The following is a 15,257-nucleotide window of genomic DNA, read 5'->3' on the forward strand; positions in this document are numbered from 1 at the left end:
CTAATTTCATATAATTGGCTAGGTTAAAACTGTCAGAAACAGATTCAGTTCTTTCCTATCCTAAAAAATATGTATAAATTGCTTTTTGTGATTCACGTCGCGTCGTTGATTGCGGGGAGCTTTATTATTTTGCTATAAGACCTCCTGTTATTTATACTCGTATCAAACAATTTGATTTACTCCAATATTTTCTTTTGACAGTGGCGACGTGGATCTTTAGAGGCGAACCGCGATGGGTGTCCGGTAGCGGTGGTTCGTGTGGCACTTCCTGACGAATGCCGGGGCTCCATCCGTCGTGTAGCGCTCCCCTGCCGGCCAGGGGCGCGCGCCCGCGACCTCTGCAGAGCTCTAGCGCACGCCGCAGCCATCACCAACCCACAGGACTACGCCCTGTTTGCTTTACACGACGGACATGGTTAGTTTTATCCTTCTAGACGTAATTTTCCTGTTAGTTCTTGTTGCACCTCCTCCGTACGAAGCGTAGCAGACAGGTATTTCTAATAAATTCCTACCTGAGATGTTTTCACTGCTCCAAATCTTAGAGTCTTCCTAAACGTTCCTGATTTGTTTCTGATCCATAGTGCGTCGAATTGCTATCATATCAGTATCTTTAACAATATTTACATAATCTAAAATTACAATTAAGTAAATTATGTTGACATAAAATATAGAATCAATAATGCCTATCTAATTACAAGCATAATTATTATTATACTTACCTAGTTATCACACAAAACCCAGACGTGAATATATGTGATAACAAGACAATTATCCTTGTTCCGTATGTAAAGAAACTACAATAAACTAGATTATGTCGGTCAATATTACAATCAAGTTCAAGGGATTAAAGGTTATAATATTAATAATAAAATTCTTTATTAATCAAACAAGGTACAATTTAAACTGTTAACAGCGAGCCCTGCAATAGGGATCATCCTGTATCGGGGTGTAAAATTAATAAAATTATACATCAAGTCCGGTAGAAACTTAACTTACTAGTAAAATAAAAATTAAAAATTGTATTAAGAAAATAAGAACGTAACAAATCTTAGAATCCAAAACATTGAGTACAATCTTTAAAGGTATTGAGATTTAAATAAAAAGAGCAAAATTTTATAAATGTTTTAATGTTACTTTTGTTGCAGAAACTATGCTGAATGAAAACGACTGTCCGCAAGAAGTAATGACCGAGATGAAGAGTGGACAGAACTTTATACTCGCCTACAAGAGGATAGATGCCAAAATCGCATGGCCGCAACAGGCCCTACTATCCTACCCCTAAATAGGTACCTACTAAGTACTCCAATAACGGCAATAGAAATCTCTTAGGAACTATAACTCAATATACTTTTTACTAAAGAATGTTTCTAATTGCCTTGAAATTCTGGTTGTTGAAAATCATGCTCGGTATTAAAACTACTATTGATTAAAGTACTATTGGACATTGGAAATTCCTATATATTTTTATCTTCTGAACAATAAATCGAGTGATATTTTCTACGATATTACCCAACGGATTTTTATGTGCTATCTTCTTCGTAGTTAACTCATAAGTACATTGCTGATAGGCAGTATTTTTAAAAGCGTCGCTTCTTAAATACACGCATACTAATGTCATTTTTAATAATGTAGCTTTTGTACCCAATCTAGTTTGTAACTGAATGTAATCCGACTGAACATTTGTACATTCGTGTATCGTGTGGTTTTATTCGTAATCGTGTGATGTGTTGTAAAAAGTTCACCACTTTGTTTTATCAAGATAATTTGTTATAGGAACGGAACTCACTCCCTTTAAAAGGCAGTCAGTTTTTTACTCGGGCGTACTATAATTGTAAATGTTCCTAAAATTTCATAAAGTACCCTGATCGAACTCACCAAATTTGTTTTTAGTTTTAAAAATTTTAGTATTTCTCTAAAATTTTTCTAGTTCTAATATTACTTTTGAAGTATCGGTATTTTTACTAAAACTAACTTGTTTATGAACTGTGATGTTATTCGTATTAGTAATGTAAGGTTTTGTATTGATTTTGTATATTCGTAGAGGAGTTTCTTAATATAATTTATTTATATGTAATCTTAAGGAAGCGTATTTAAACCGACGTCAATGGACAAATTCTAGTGAACAATTTCTAATACCAATAATATCAAAAAAAAAAATACTACTTTCACTTCATGAAAATGCATAATGGCAAGATATGCAAGCAACGTCTAGAATTTGTTCATCAAATAACGTATTCAGATAAATAAACCATTAACACTGCCAGGTAGCATATTTTTGTAACTTTTATCAAAATAACAGTACATTTTGTATAGCAATCATCTCAATTATCTCCATAACAATCAATAAGTTCAATATCTGAATATGTTAGGGTGATCACCCATTTGTATTTATTACAGTCTTGTATTTTAACGTTAGTTATATAACGCGTATAATATTGTGTTTTTATAACATTTTCAGTCACTTGTGAAGAAGTAAACGAATTTTTACCAAAATTATGTTTTCTTTCTTTGAATCATCGAAACACCCTAAATACAGTCACAAAATTAAAAGCATAGAATACGTTGCTATAGCAACGCAACATTTTGATACTTCAATAGTATTACCGGAACACAAACAAAACACTACCGCACTCAGCTCTCCAAAGTAGTGGGTGCTACAAAAAGAATTTAAAAAAAATGACAGCAAATGATATGCATGCTAAATATCCTAATAAACAACCAACGAGGGTATGGGATCCTTTGAGGATAGAGTATCCAGTAAGGAAGTTCCCTGGTGCAGGCGAGACTAGCGTCACTATAGGACATGAATGGAGAGCAGTACCCGAGGTTTCAAAGAGTTTGGTAAGATAATGAACAAATTATTAAGTAATGTTAGAAACTAAGTTGAAGATGAAGGATATAACATACCTACTGCTTATGGACTCAAATCTTGTACATCGTAGATTACATAAAAACCAAGCATTTTTAATTCGTACTCTGCGTTATTTTCGCTACTATACTGTTCTGGGAGCAAATAAAAAACATAGAACACGTTCAGCTGCTTGTCTTCCCGGGCATGTCGTAAAATCTGACAGAGGGATTGTTTCTTTCTAACATGATGGACTAATGTTATGGGCGATAAGCTGATCCGTTATCACAATAAGGTTCATCATATCCAGCTTACGACATCGTATCAACAGTGGCTGCAAGTTGTCTTTGATTACTTGTGGCTCTGCCCACCCCATTAGGGATTACGGGTGTGAATTTATGTTTGCATGTATGTATTTTTAAAGACATTTCACTGCAATCGATTACCAAGAAATTTTATTAATTTGCTATCTACTGCTTTCGATACAAAACCATATTAAGATAGTGTAGAGAAATAAAAAAGAAATTGTAGATGTTAGAAGCTGAAAATTAATATTTCCTACAGAAAATCCCTCTCGACGAAATCAAACGATACTATCGAGATTATACCGTCAGTATGGATTTGATGCGTTCACAATCCACAAAGGACTTCGGCGTCAAACATCCAGAAACTAAGAAATTCAACAAGCATACTTCGAGCACTGAGAATCTCTACATTTACCCACCAAACAAAAGGGTAAGTAATGTTAAGCAAGTATTTCTACAAGATAAAAAATTGTTACAGACTTTTGATTGTATGTTTTCTGTCACAAATAATACTTACTTTCGGACAATCGGGCGATCAGCGTGCAATGTCGTAAGCAAACTAAGAATCATAAAGTATGTTTCATTCATATTGAAAAGTAATAAAAATATTCATGCAACCGAAAACTCTGTGTTAGTTGAGCTGTTTATTAATTGAATTCACCAACGCAATATGAACGAAGAAACATTAACAATTTATGAACATCAAGATTACAGATCAACCACCACTTCAAGGAGTGTACGGCAGCACAGAAATGAGGAGCGCGTACAAAGTACCCACTACACCGGCCAGATTGGTCACTGACAAAGACCAGTTCAAACATCCTGCTAGTTTGCCTCTCGACCCAGTTAGTACTATAAAATTACAAAGACTATTGGACTCCAATTTTGATTTTTATTGTGAAGTCAATAAAAACACTTACCTATTTTATATTTTTCAAAATGTTTCTTGATCGTGGTGTGCTTTCTACTTTACAGCCCTTTATCGAACCAAGTTTTCACAAAGAGATAGAGCCTTTGGACACGACGCATGAGGGTTTCCAGATATACTTGGACCCTTACTTGACAACCAACAGGCTTCATCATCGGCCATACACGGCGGAACAGCTCAGCAGACCATCTAATACGAGAGACATCGTCACTTATTATACGCTTTCTGATACTCCTATGGTATGAGAACTATTTAACTACTTACTACTAGATATAAAAAGAATGTCATCGGTACAAGGCATGGTATCGGATACAGGAGTTTGGCTAAAACCAATCAGATGAAGCTCAAATTAAACTTGTCCTGATTTTAGTCCCTACCTAAGAATAAGAATAAAATAAATTTATTGCCAGTAACAATTTACATTTGCTATATAAACTAAGTAATTATGAATATTGCGAATACGGGCAAAAGGAAATGGCTCAGCTTGTGCTGCCATGGAGCCATGTTATGGCGCCATCCAGCGCTGGTTTTCAGTCATTTCCTCTTCCTGGGATATTGTGCAGCACAACTGAAATCCATGGCCCTGCCAATTCAAAATCCTGAATACGCCGTAATGAGTCATATGTCAACAGGTTAACAGCCTCCGTGGTCTAATGGTTAGAGCGTTACGCTCACGATCTGGAGGTCCGAGTTCGATTCCCGATGGGGACATTGTCGAAATCACTGTGTGAGACTGTCCTTTGTTTGGTAAGGACTTTCAGGCTTGAGTCACCTGATTGTCCGAAAAAGTAAGATGATTCCGTGCTTCGGAGGGCACGTTAAGCCGTTGGTCCCGGCTATTGACCGTAAAAACACCTCCACCAACCCGCACTGGAGCAGCGTGGTGGAGTATGCTCCATACCCCCTCCGGTTGATTGAGGGGAGGCCTGTGCCCAGCAGTGGGACGTATATAGGCAGTTTATGTATGTATTTATGAGTCATATGTCATTTTAAACAGAGAATAAAAAATATCATGTTCCAGGTTCGAACACCAAAAACCAAGCATGAAGAATGGCGGCTACCTCTGAGTAGGCCTAAGTCAATGTATGACCGAGAGAAATTCAAACAAGACTTCAGGGAAATTAGAACTCACAATAGACATAAATGGGTGCCAGGGTAAGTTAGATAGTTTAAAGTACCTAGAACGAGTAGTAATCTCAGAAACTTTTTAATGTGTAGGTATCGATCCTACAAAATTTATTTATGACCGAACATTGGTTGTTATACTTTTAAGTCACTTCTTGCTTTTGAAGTGGTTCAATACGCAGGTTAAACTTTTTCTTATCGTGTGCGTTGTGAAGTGGAATACCTCATCAACCCTGGTGTCATTGAGTTATGATTGAGCCGCCAAAGGCCATCAGTAAATAGTAACCGGTACCAACGGCTTACCGGGCCTTCCGAAGCACGGATCATCTTACTTTCGGACAATCAGGTGATCAGCCTGTAATGTCCTGAACAAACTAAGGATCACAAAGTGAATTTTGTGATATTTATGTCCCCACCAGGATTTGAAACCGGAGCCTCCGGATCGGAGTCCAACGCTCAACCACAGATCACAGAGACCGTTGCAGGTTACACTAATATTCTTTGAACATTTAATGGTGCTAGTCCTCGAATAATAAGTTTTGTCATCTTTCAGGGCCTTTCGGACCGAAGTAAAGGATAACTACACACCTATCACAACAAGACCTGATTCCCGAATCCATAATTCAGAAGCAGAAGTCAGATCTATGTACCAAAGGGCTTTAGCTGATTTGCCTACAAATATAGATGTTGAATATTCAGCTTATCTGCAGGATTATAGAACTGAGAATTCTACAGTCGGTTCTGGGAAACCGCTCTGTACAATTATTGACCAGTATCCAGAAATGAACAAAAGATTAGAAATAAGGGAGAGAAATATTAGAAGTAAGTTTCAAAAGGCGTAAAGGCGTAGGCGTAAGGCATATTCTACAATCACATTATTAGATATAGTTCTTATTCGAAATTTCATTTCGTCGTATGTCGTTTGTAGGTACATTATTTGAATGTATTTACGTTTGTATAGAAACTTAAGGATATGTTATAATAACATATTTATAGGAGAAGGCAGTGACCAACTAGATCAAAACTTCTTACACGAAAAGTCAATAAAAACTTCTGTTATGTGTGATACATAAACAATACTTAAAAATATCGCCTTTCATTTCTACCTTTCAGTTTACTTTTGACTGTTTTGATATTACTTATATTGTTTTTTATTTTTGATATTTTTTTATATTTGTATTGTTTTTTACATTTCCGTACAATGCCGCCGAAAAGTCCGAAGTACCTACCTGCTAAACAACAAAAGGCACCGGCAGTGGTAAGGATATACGCGTATTACTCATAGTCACCTAAGGCCTATAGGCTTTTAGCAAAAGATGAAGCAGAGAATGTAGTGCTTCTTCACCAAAATCTCGGGTTTCTTCAGAATTTGGGATGCTAAGATACGATGAGCTATGATGTGTGTGTGTGTGTGTGTGTGTGTGAGAGAGAGATGGGTGGGTGGAGCTTAGCTGTAAGCTGTTGCATTAGGTAAGTACCTTCTGTCCATTTGGACCATATGCTATGCCCTGACACTCATACTGGAACACAACCTAATCTTTCTCTTTCATTCACCTTTAAAAACTGTATTTGCAGGATCTAGCGGAGCTCTGCAGAAAGAAATTCCTTGCAAAATGCAGGTTCAAGGCTCTGGTTCGCAGAGTTATCGCCAATTTGTACTGGTTAGCTGAGGATGAGGAGCTGTATGAGGGAGACGATGTGAAGAGACGCGTCGAACAGGCCATGAGAGCCAAAACTAGGAAAAAGACCCTGCTCAATATTAATGTTAGATGTTGCGATTATTACAAAATACTTAATAGTTATTGTAAATTATTCAAAAACTAGACCAGAAATTCACCTGAGTAGACAACCCAGCCCTTTTTCTTTTTATGAAACAGTACCAGTACTCTTCCATTTTCAAAAAAATATTATAATTATAGAAAAAAATATAATCTAACGTTTGCAGGATAAAGCTCTATTGAACAAGCCAGCCGAACAACGAACTGAGGCGGAGAAAAAATACATCTACCGCAAGATCGGTGGCTTAAAGTGTTTCAAGCGTTATCCAAATGTGAGTAGTAAGAGTAATTTCTAATTCAACTTCTATCACCGTTCCGGTTTTCATTACAATTACGTGCAATTACTTACTTGCCGTTACGATTTACATTTACATCTGTATTCCAGTTTTCCTCTCATTCAAAAAGAAATATTTATTAGAATTAAAGTACCTCCTTATCACTTCAATCCTATGCCTATTTTAACAGCACGTGAAGAGAAGACTAGCAGCGGCTACATACTTTACATACTACGGGCCAAACAGGGTTATTGTCCGACAGCACCAAGATGCTCATGCTTTATACTTCGTAGTGTCTGGCGAAGTCACTGTGAGTGTACTGGTGTTCGATGAGCTGCTACAGAAGAACGTCTCCGTCAATGTGTTCGTCATGCATGGCGGAGACATGTTCGGAGAAGTTTCCTTGCTCCATAATGTTAAGAGGACTGCTACTTGTATTACTACCGGTGAGACGATCTTAGATCAGGTCCCATACTTTTCTCCAATTAAAAATAAAATATGTAATGTATTGAGGTGGATCATCAGTCAACAATTTTTGGTGACATAAGTTATCGTCTCGTCGCTGCTGAAGCGCCACCAGGACATAACACTTTTGTTACGACGTGCCTGTGACGCTCAACACCTGAACAAGTGTTTTTACTTACTTCCAATACAAACCACAGGAGAACGTATCGATCAAACATTTATATGTTTCTAAGGAAGTTATCTCGTAACTGTAACCCTGTTTTCGCAAGTACGAATTGATCTTTCAATTGAAAAATAGTTGTTTGGTATTCCAGACCATTGTGAGTTCCTAGCATTGATGAAAGAAGATTTCAAAAATGTGCTACAGGCTTCTCTGCAGAAGCAGTGGGATGATGTTAAACAAGCTATGTTGTATTTCAACTACTTCGATGGCCTTGATGAGGTAATAGATGATCATGAATTGTAAAATGTTTCACAGTAATTACATAATATTTAGCGTTTAAAGTTGTGAAGATAACTATTTCTCAGACACACTATGTAATTAAGTAATATGTAATCTAAGTCAATTAGGAAGTTTACTTCTGCCTATTAAGGATAGGCCTGTGTGGCTAGTAGTGTGACTTATAGTATAAGTTCTTTATGTATGTATGTTATGAATTTTGCACACAGGTAGCCCAAAGAGAAGGTTGCATTGTAGCCAAAATGAAAAAATTTGAAACGCACGAAACTATCCTTGGCGATGGTGTAGGGTTGTCCAACTTCGTCTATTTTGTGCTATCAGGACGCTGTCAGATGACAGAGTCCCTGAAAATATCCGTCAAAGAGAATATGGGCAAGCAAGTTTACACTCTATTCGACCCTTTCGTAAGTATAGTACTGTTTTCCTCAGTTTGGATATAAGTTAGGTTTAAATTTAAAAATCGTTCAACCATAACAGCCAAAGCTTAAATAATAAGCTCTTAAACTTTTTAAACTTCTTAGATTTTGATTCTTAATAATAAGCACTAGAGAAAGTCGTTACAGGTTTGATTTTATGCAAATTCTGTATTGCATATGTTAAATCTTATTCTAGGTGCAAACGACAGACAGTGAACTTGAGCTTCACAACAAATATTTTAAATCGCCGCCTAACACATCTTCTAAACTGAGAAAGGAGTCAATTACTAGTCCAGCTCGGAGCTCATTGAAAGCCAGATCATCAGACCCCGTCAATTTATCAAAACATACAAGTGAACTAGCAACTTCATCCAGACAGTCCAAACTTGAAAGTACATCAATAGGTACGAATATATCAAAGAAAACTACTTTCGAAGAGGCCAAGAGCGAACCCAAAAGTGATAAAGAAGAGGAATTTATCGCAAGTGATGCAGTAAAGAATGACCCTCATGTCAGAACTGACAGTATTATACCGGAAAAAGTTTTGTTGGCAGTGAGAGACGAGCCAAGACCTTCCATAAGGTTAGAGTTATACTTTTACACTAAGGTTACTAAATATTTATACTGAACTAGCTTTTGCCCGCGACTTCGTCCGCGTGGCGTGTTATATAAGAGAGAGATCTTTGTGTGTGTGGGAGTGCATATCAAATTTCAAGCATCTAACTTATGCAGTTTAGATTTTTTCATACATTTTTTTTCCCAATAACTCCCATTTTTCAAAATACAGCCAAAAATAAACTTTATATTTACTAAGGTATGCATGCATGCTAGATTGAATCAATTGATTGAATTGATTTTTTTTTAATTGATTGTTCATTGAGTTTTAATTTTAATACACACTTCCTCTCTTCCCTTCAACGTTGCTGTGCCCTACAGGGTCCATGTTTTAGTTCCTATGCCTATGTAACACCCCATTGTACTACATGGAATTCAATAAATAATTTAATTGAATTGAATTGAAAACATCTATCTTACGCGGTTCCGATTTTTTCATACAAATGTTTTTTTCCCGCTTACTCACGATTCCGTGGGAATTTTGCAATATCCTGTTGCAACTAAGCTTTAAGTTTACTAAAGTACCTGCATGCCAAATTTCAAGCGTCTAACTTAAGCGGTTTAGATTTTTCATACAAAAGGATTTTCCCGCTAATTTCCGTTCCCGTGGGAATTCCGGGAATTCCTTTCTTAGTGCACCTCCACGGTACCTAAGCTATGTCCCTTCCAAATTTCAAATGCCTACGTTTAGCCGTTCAGGCTATGCGTTGATATGTCAGTCACTGAGTCAGTCAGTTTCTCCTTTTATTTAGATTTGATTTTTTCATACAAATGTTTTTTCCCGCTAACTACCGTTCCCGTGGGAATTTTGTAATATCCTGTTGCAACTAAGCTTTAAGTTTACTAAAGTACCTGCATGCCAAATTTCAAACGTATAACTTGAGTGGTTTAGATTTTTCACACAAAAGGATTTTCCCGTTAATTCCCGTTCCCGTGGGAATTTCGGGAATTCCTTTCTTAGTACATCTCTACGGTATCTAAGGTACCTGCGTGCCAAATTTCAAACATCTAACTTGAATGGTTTAGATTTTTCATACAAAAGGATTTTCCCGTGGGAATTTCGGGAATTTGTTTCTTAGTGCACCTCCACGGTACCTAAGATACCTGCATGACAAATTTCAAACGTCTAACTTGAGTGGTTTGGACTTTTCATACAAAAGGATTTTCCCGCTAATTCCCGTTCCCGTAGGAATTTCGGGAATTCCTTTCTTAGTATACCTCTACGGTATCTATGGTACTTGCATGCCAAATTTCAAACGTCTAACTTGAGTGGTTTGGATTTTTCATACAAAAGGATTTTCCCGCTAATTCCAGTTCCCGTGGGAATTTCGGGAATTCATTTCTTAGTACACCTCTACGGTATCTAAGGTACTTGCATGACAAATTTCAAACATCTAACTTGAATGGTTTAGATTTTTCATACAAAAGGATTTTCCCGCTAATTCCCGTTCTCGTAAGAATTTCGGGAATTCCTTTCTTAATGCACCTCTACGGTACCTAAGGTACCTGCATAACAAATTTCAAACGTCTAACTTGACTGGTTTAGATTTTTCATACAAAAGGATTTTCCCGCTAATTCCCGTTCTCGTGGGAATTTCGGGAATTCCTTTCTTAGTGCACCTCTACGGTACCTAAGGTATCTGCATGCCAAATTTCAAACGTCTAACTTGAGTGGTTTAGATTTTTCATACAAAAGGATTTCCCTTCACTACTCTGCTCCTATTGATTGTAGCGTAACCTGTCCAGGAGTGTGAAGAATAATTGTACCAAGTTTCATTAAAATCCGTCCAGTAGTTTTTGTTTCTATAAGGAACATACAGACAGACAGACAGACAGACAGACAAAAATTTTACTGATTGCATTTTTGGCATCAGTATCGATCACTTATCACCCCCTGATAGTTATTTTGAAAAAATATTTAATGTACAGAATTGACCTCTCTACAGATTTATTATAAGTATAGATTAAATGTTGCTATTTTTTACTAATAAAAAAATATTGTTACTACCATTTGAAAAGTACTACACTACAACTATTACCCGAATCATAGTCGAAAGTTTATAACAACCAATGAATATTGTCACTTTTATAAGATTTTGTTTGGTTAGCGTAATTATAGGTTTTTTATTAGCCTAAAGCATCCTAGTGTCCAAGTAAAGAAGTGCTATTATATATAATTATCCCACTTTGTCTATACACAACCGATTGGTCTTTTTCTTAGTCCCACAATTGTTGGTGTAAGTTTGAACAGTATAATGAATTGAGCAAGTGATCCTTGTTTTAAATTACCATAAGTTACCTTATCTCACCTAATGTGTATAATATTATTTATAACTCTCATCTTTATGTTATATTTTGGATCTAATCTTACCATTGTAACTGGTAATATGGATGATTCTAAATACAATATTTGCAGGTATTCATTGGGCGAAGAATTGAAACAATTACAAACAGCTGCAATAACATCTCTTCGCACATACTTTATGCAGGTTAGAAACCAATTATTTGTAATTATAAGTTACTACTTCACTTAATACTACGAACCATACTTACACTTAATACTTTGACTAGTTTAGTACAATAGGGACTCTCCCAACTATGATCCCAAAATATAAATAAAGATTGCGTCGTACAGATTATTCAAAAATTTAATGTAATGGCAGAAGCAGTATATAAAAATAGTTATTTCTTGATATTTGGATCAGATATGATAACGAATTACTTATGTATTGAATTATAGTTCTGTGTTTTTATTGAATTATTGGCTATATTGCTTCTTTTTATTTTTATCAGAATAATAATGGGTGGTAGATGGCGTAATAACAAGGGAACCAAAAAAATAATAAAAAAGCATACTATGAAATTAGATGGTTAAACGGAGGTAATTTTTTATATTGCCATCTATGTTATTTTCTTGGGAAATGTAGCCTGGAAAATCTCTCATTAGTAATTATATTTCAATAAAGGTAACATTTTACAATAGCTTCAATGCGCTGTAAGAATTAGATCTATACGTCAGTTAGTGTTGTACTTGTGACGTTCATTAGCATAGTGATGTATCAGTCGAGACTAGGTGGATCGATTCTTTTCTATCTAACAGTAGGTACTAAGTGCTTAAGAAACATGATTTCGTCACCCGTCCTCTTTACTAGAGCAGGTAACAAAAAAAGTATCTGCACTAACCTACAGCCACACTAAGATTAAAGTCATTGTGATATCAATTTTGTTCCGTATATTTTGGAGGAGGCACTGTAGTTGTTCACCGGCTATAATAGACAGACGGCTAGATAGACAATAACTGCGGGTTTAAGTCCCTTCCAAGTTAGATTTTTCAGTTCAATTTTCACTTGGATAGATTTATGGAAATCTACGTTATAATTTGTTTTTAGGTGTGTATATTTAATCCTGGTTCGACATTTGGTTTTGGAGAGAACATGCGCGACAGACGCATAGTGGCCTTGACTCCAGTCAACTGCATGCTTCTGCCAAAAATGTGGCTTTTACAACGAAATACGGCGAACATTTGGTCGAGAATACAGCACTATCTTGAGAAAAAGGTTCGGCATATTTTTTATTAAGTACATTGTTTAGGAGTAACTATTATTAATTCAGATAGTAGTAACTATTATTTTTAGTAGCGAAATAATGTTAACAAATATGGACTACCCATCACCCACGCCATACAACACAACACCCTCCGTGGTCTAGTGGTAGAGTGTTAGACTCCCGTGAATCGTGAGTGTGGAGGTCTGGGTTTGTTCCCGATCGGGACATTGTTGAAATCACTTTGCAAGACTGTCTTCGGAGGTCACGTTAAGCCGTTGGTCCCAACTATTAGCCGTAAGGCGCCTCCATCAATCATCATCCGCATTAGAGCAGCGTGGTGGAGTATGTTCCATACCTCCTCCGGTTGATTGAGGAGAGGCCTGTGCACAGCAGCGGGACGTATACAATTCGCATGACTAGACGGGAGTATAAGTAGTTACTGTTAATACATTATGACGGAGATATATTACCCAGCAGTTGCAAGGGGTGGCAATGATGACCACGAATAAACATGCATTCGCAGATACCAGACATATTCTATCACATCCCTGAACTGATTGCAACCCATTCTGGGGAGAGCGTGACACAGTAAAACCTTATCTTATACACCGATATTCTACTATGTTAACTCGAAACTTTCTCCACTCAACCCAGCCTCAGCTGAGCATTTTGGTATTTCAAGTTGAAATTTCCGTCCTTGATTGAGAACTTTAATGACTGTAGTCGAGCATATCATTCTGCCAACACAACAATATGAAAATAATGACGTCATGCCTCCACTCAACTCTACTGGACTCAACTTGAGTTAACATCATAGAATACCTGTGCAAGTACCAGACTTTGTATTTCTAACATCATTTTCAGATCCCAACCAAGAAACAATTGTTCGACGAGTTCGTAAATCAACGCAAATGGCGTGAATATAGAGACAGCGTGGTCGAAGAGATCGTCAGCCGATCAAACACTATCAACTACACCACAGTACATGACGTGCCATACTCCATCCGTATGGAGGAGCTGTTTGACATATAACCAACATACTACGGTGAAGATCTATAGGTAGCTAAAAGACGATACAATAGTAGGTATTTTCAGAATAATCAAGATTGTTGTATCAAGGTACATGATCATGTGCGAACTCTTTGTTAAATGTCGAACAGTACTCAGTACCTATAGAAATTGGAAACGTTGAACAAAAATCATCTTGGTACGAGCTTGGTACTCGTGCGAGTATCAAAAAGATAAAGCTGAGGCTCACCGTAAGTTAAATTAGCTGACAATAAGTTACGTGGTAGGTGGTAGGTACAACGAACTAATTGCGGAATATTTTTTTTTTCTAATTTTATATTTCCTTTTTTATTAACCTTTGTATATATTTTATTATTTTTGACATTATTGTTTTACTTAATTCGTTTTTTATAATATTCGATGTTGCAGAAGGTTTATATTATAACAACCTTCATTATTATTTAACTGAAATATTTATTAAACTGTTAACACCATCTCTGATTTTTATTTGTTCTTAAAGCCAGGTACGAACCCTAACTTACATTACTTTTGCTATTTACCCATGCGCAACTTTTTAACGTCATAATGTGATAAAAAAACGATAATCGGACTTTTACCTTTTTTATAATTTTACAAAAAGATTTTTCATTTAATTTATCCATAATTTGAAAATGACAAGTTTTTATTGTTTTGTCCATGGTTTAGTGCATCTTTTGTCAATATGACGTTATAGCAAATCGACGTCTAAGGACGTCACCTAAAAAATTTGCCACCACCAAAGCAGGTTCACCAAAATGTCCCTCAAAATTAAATGGAAATAGTTTACTTTCTAATAATAATATTTTTGATTTCATATTTACTGTACTTAATACACCCGTATTGGATAGTCATACTGACTATTGGAATCGGATATAGTTTATATTCCCAAGTATGCATGATATTTTAGCGTAATATTATAATATCTACATCCAATTTATCGAAATTTACGTAACAATATTCTTTTCTAATTTCATTTGAAATTCAGGCTGTTCGCCGATTATCATGGATAATAGCGTAGGTGAGTCAATTTTGTAACTTTACCTTAAGTACTTCAAGTTAACCTTTATTAGTATCCATAGGTAAGTACAGATTTAGCAATAAGTAAGCAAGTACTCAGCCTGAGTATCGAAAAAGCGACGTCAATCGACTCACCGTAAAGCGACTCACTATCAAGCTTTTTGTTTTTCTGGCGTGACTTATTGTAGATTTGCCGCAGGTGGCATTAACTACTTGGCCGGACAAATGGGGAGCGCTGAAGGCTCTCACCCGGTACAACGTTTTAAGACAACAGGCCTGAGGGTGCCCAGTTGGGCGCGAACCTCGGCTCAGGGCGTCGTCTGAGAGGAAAAATATTTGAAAGAATTAACCGACCTGGGTCGGTATCGGGGTCCTGAAGTGTTTGGTGTCGCGAGCTGATTGGCTGCCTCTATGAGCTAGAGTAATCGGGTC

General features: G+C 36.5%; 3 protein-coding genes across 13 annotated transcripts in view; all 3 read left to right on the forward strand.

Moving 5' to 3' along the window:
• The window catches only part of LOC126372957 (protein sprint), a 207,538-nt gene extending 205,045 nt beyond the window's left edge, over positions 1-2,493 (forward strand). For all 11 annotated transcript variants that reach the window (XM_050018881.1, XM_050018875.1, XM_050018878.1 and 8 more), the window contains 2 exons: positions 202-415; positions 1,146-2,493. In XM_050018881.1, the coding sequence (XP_049874838.1) occupies positions 202-415; positions 1,146-1,282 (351 nt within the window). In that variant the 3' untranslated portion in view covers positions 1,283-2,493. The remainder of the gene's footprint in view (positions 1-201; positions 416-1,145) is intronic.
• A 183-nt stretch (positions 2,494-2,676) lies between these two features.
• On the forward strand, positions 2,677-6,048 carry LOC126373461 (uncharacterized). The gene is made up of 6 exons (XM_050019619.1): positions 2,677-2,841; positions 3,413-3,583; positions 3,861-3,998; positions 4,129-4,320; positions 5,103-5,236; positions 5,760-6,048. The coding sequence occupies exons 1-6, from the start codon at positions 2,677-2,679 to the stop codon at positions 6,046-6,048; spliced, it is 1,089 nt and encodes a 362-aa protein (XP_049875576.1).
• Positions 6,049-6,368: 320 nt separating this feature from the next.
• Positions 6,369-14,072, forward strand: LOC126373462 (uncharacterized). Its single transcript, XM_050019620.1, has 10 exons — positions 6,369-6,464; positions 6,782-6,970; positions 7,152-7,256; positions 7,450-7,705; positions 8,039-8,166; positions 8,394-8,588; positions 8,797-9,182; positions 11,632-11,704; positions 12,605-12,772; positions 13,626-14,072. Exons 1-10 carry the CDS (start codon positions 6,408-6,410, stop codon positions 13,791-13,793), a joined length of 1,725 nt encoding a protein of 574 aa, XP_049875577.1. The 5' UTR covers positions 6,369-6,407; the 3' UTR covers positions 13,794-14,072.
• The last annotated feature ends 1,185 nt before the right edge of the window (positions 14,073-15,257 follow it).

Source organism: Pectinophora gossypiella, chromosome 15 (assembly GCF_024362695.1).
Source record: "Pectinophora gossypiella chromosome 15, ilPecGoss1.1, whole genome shotgun sequence".
In the NCBI taxonomy this organism is placed as follows: Eukaryota; Metazoa; Arthropoda; class Insecta; order Lepidoptera; family Gelechiidae; genus Pectinophora; species Pectinophora gossypiella.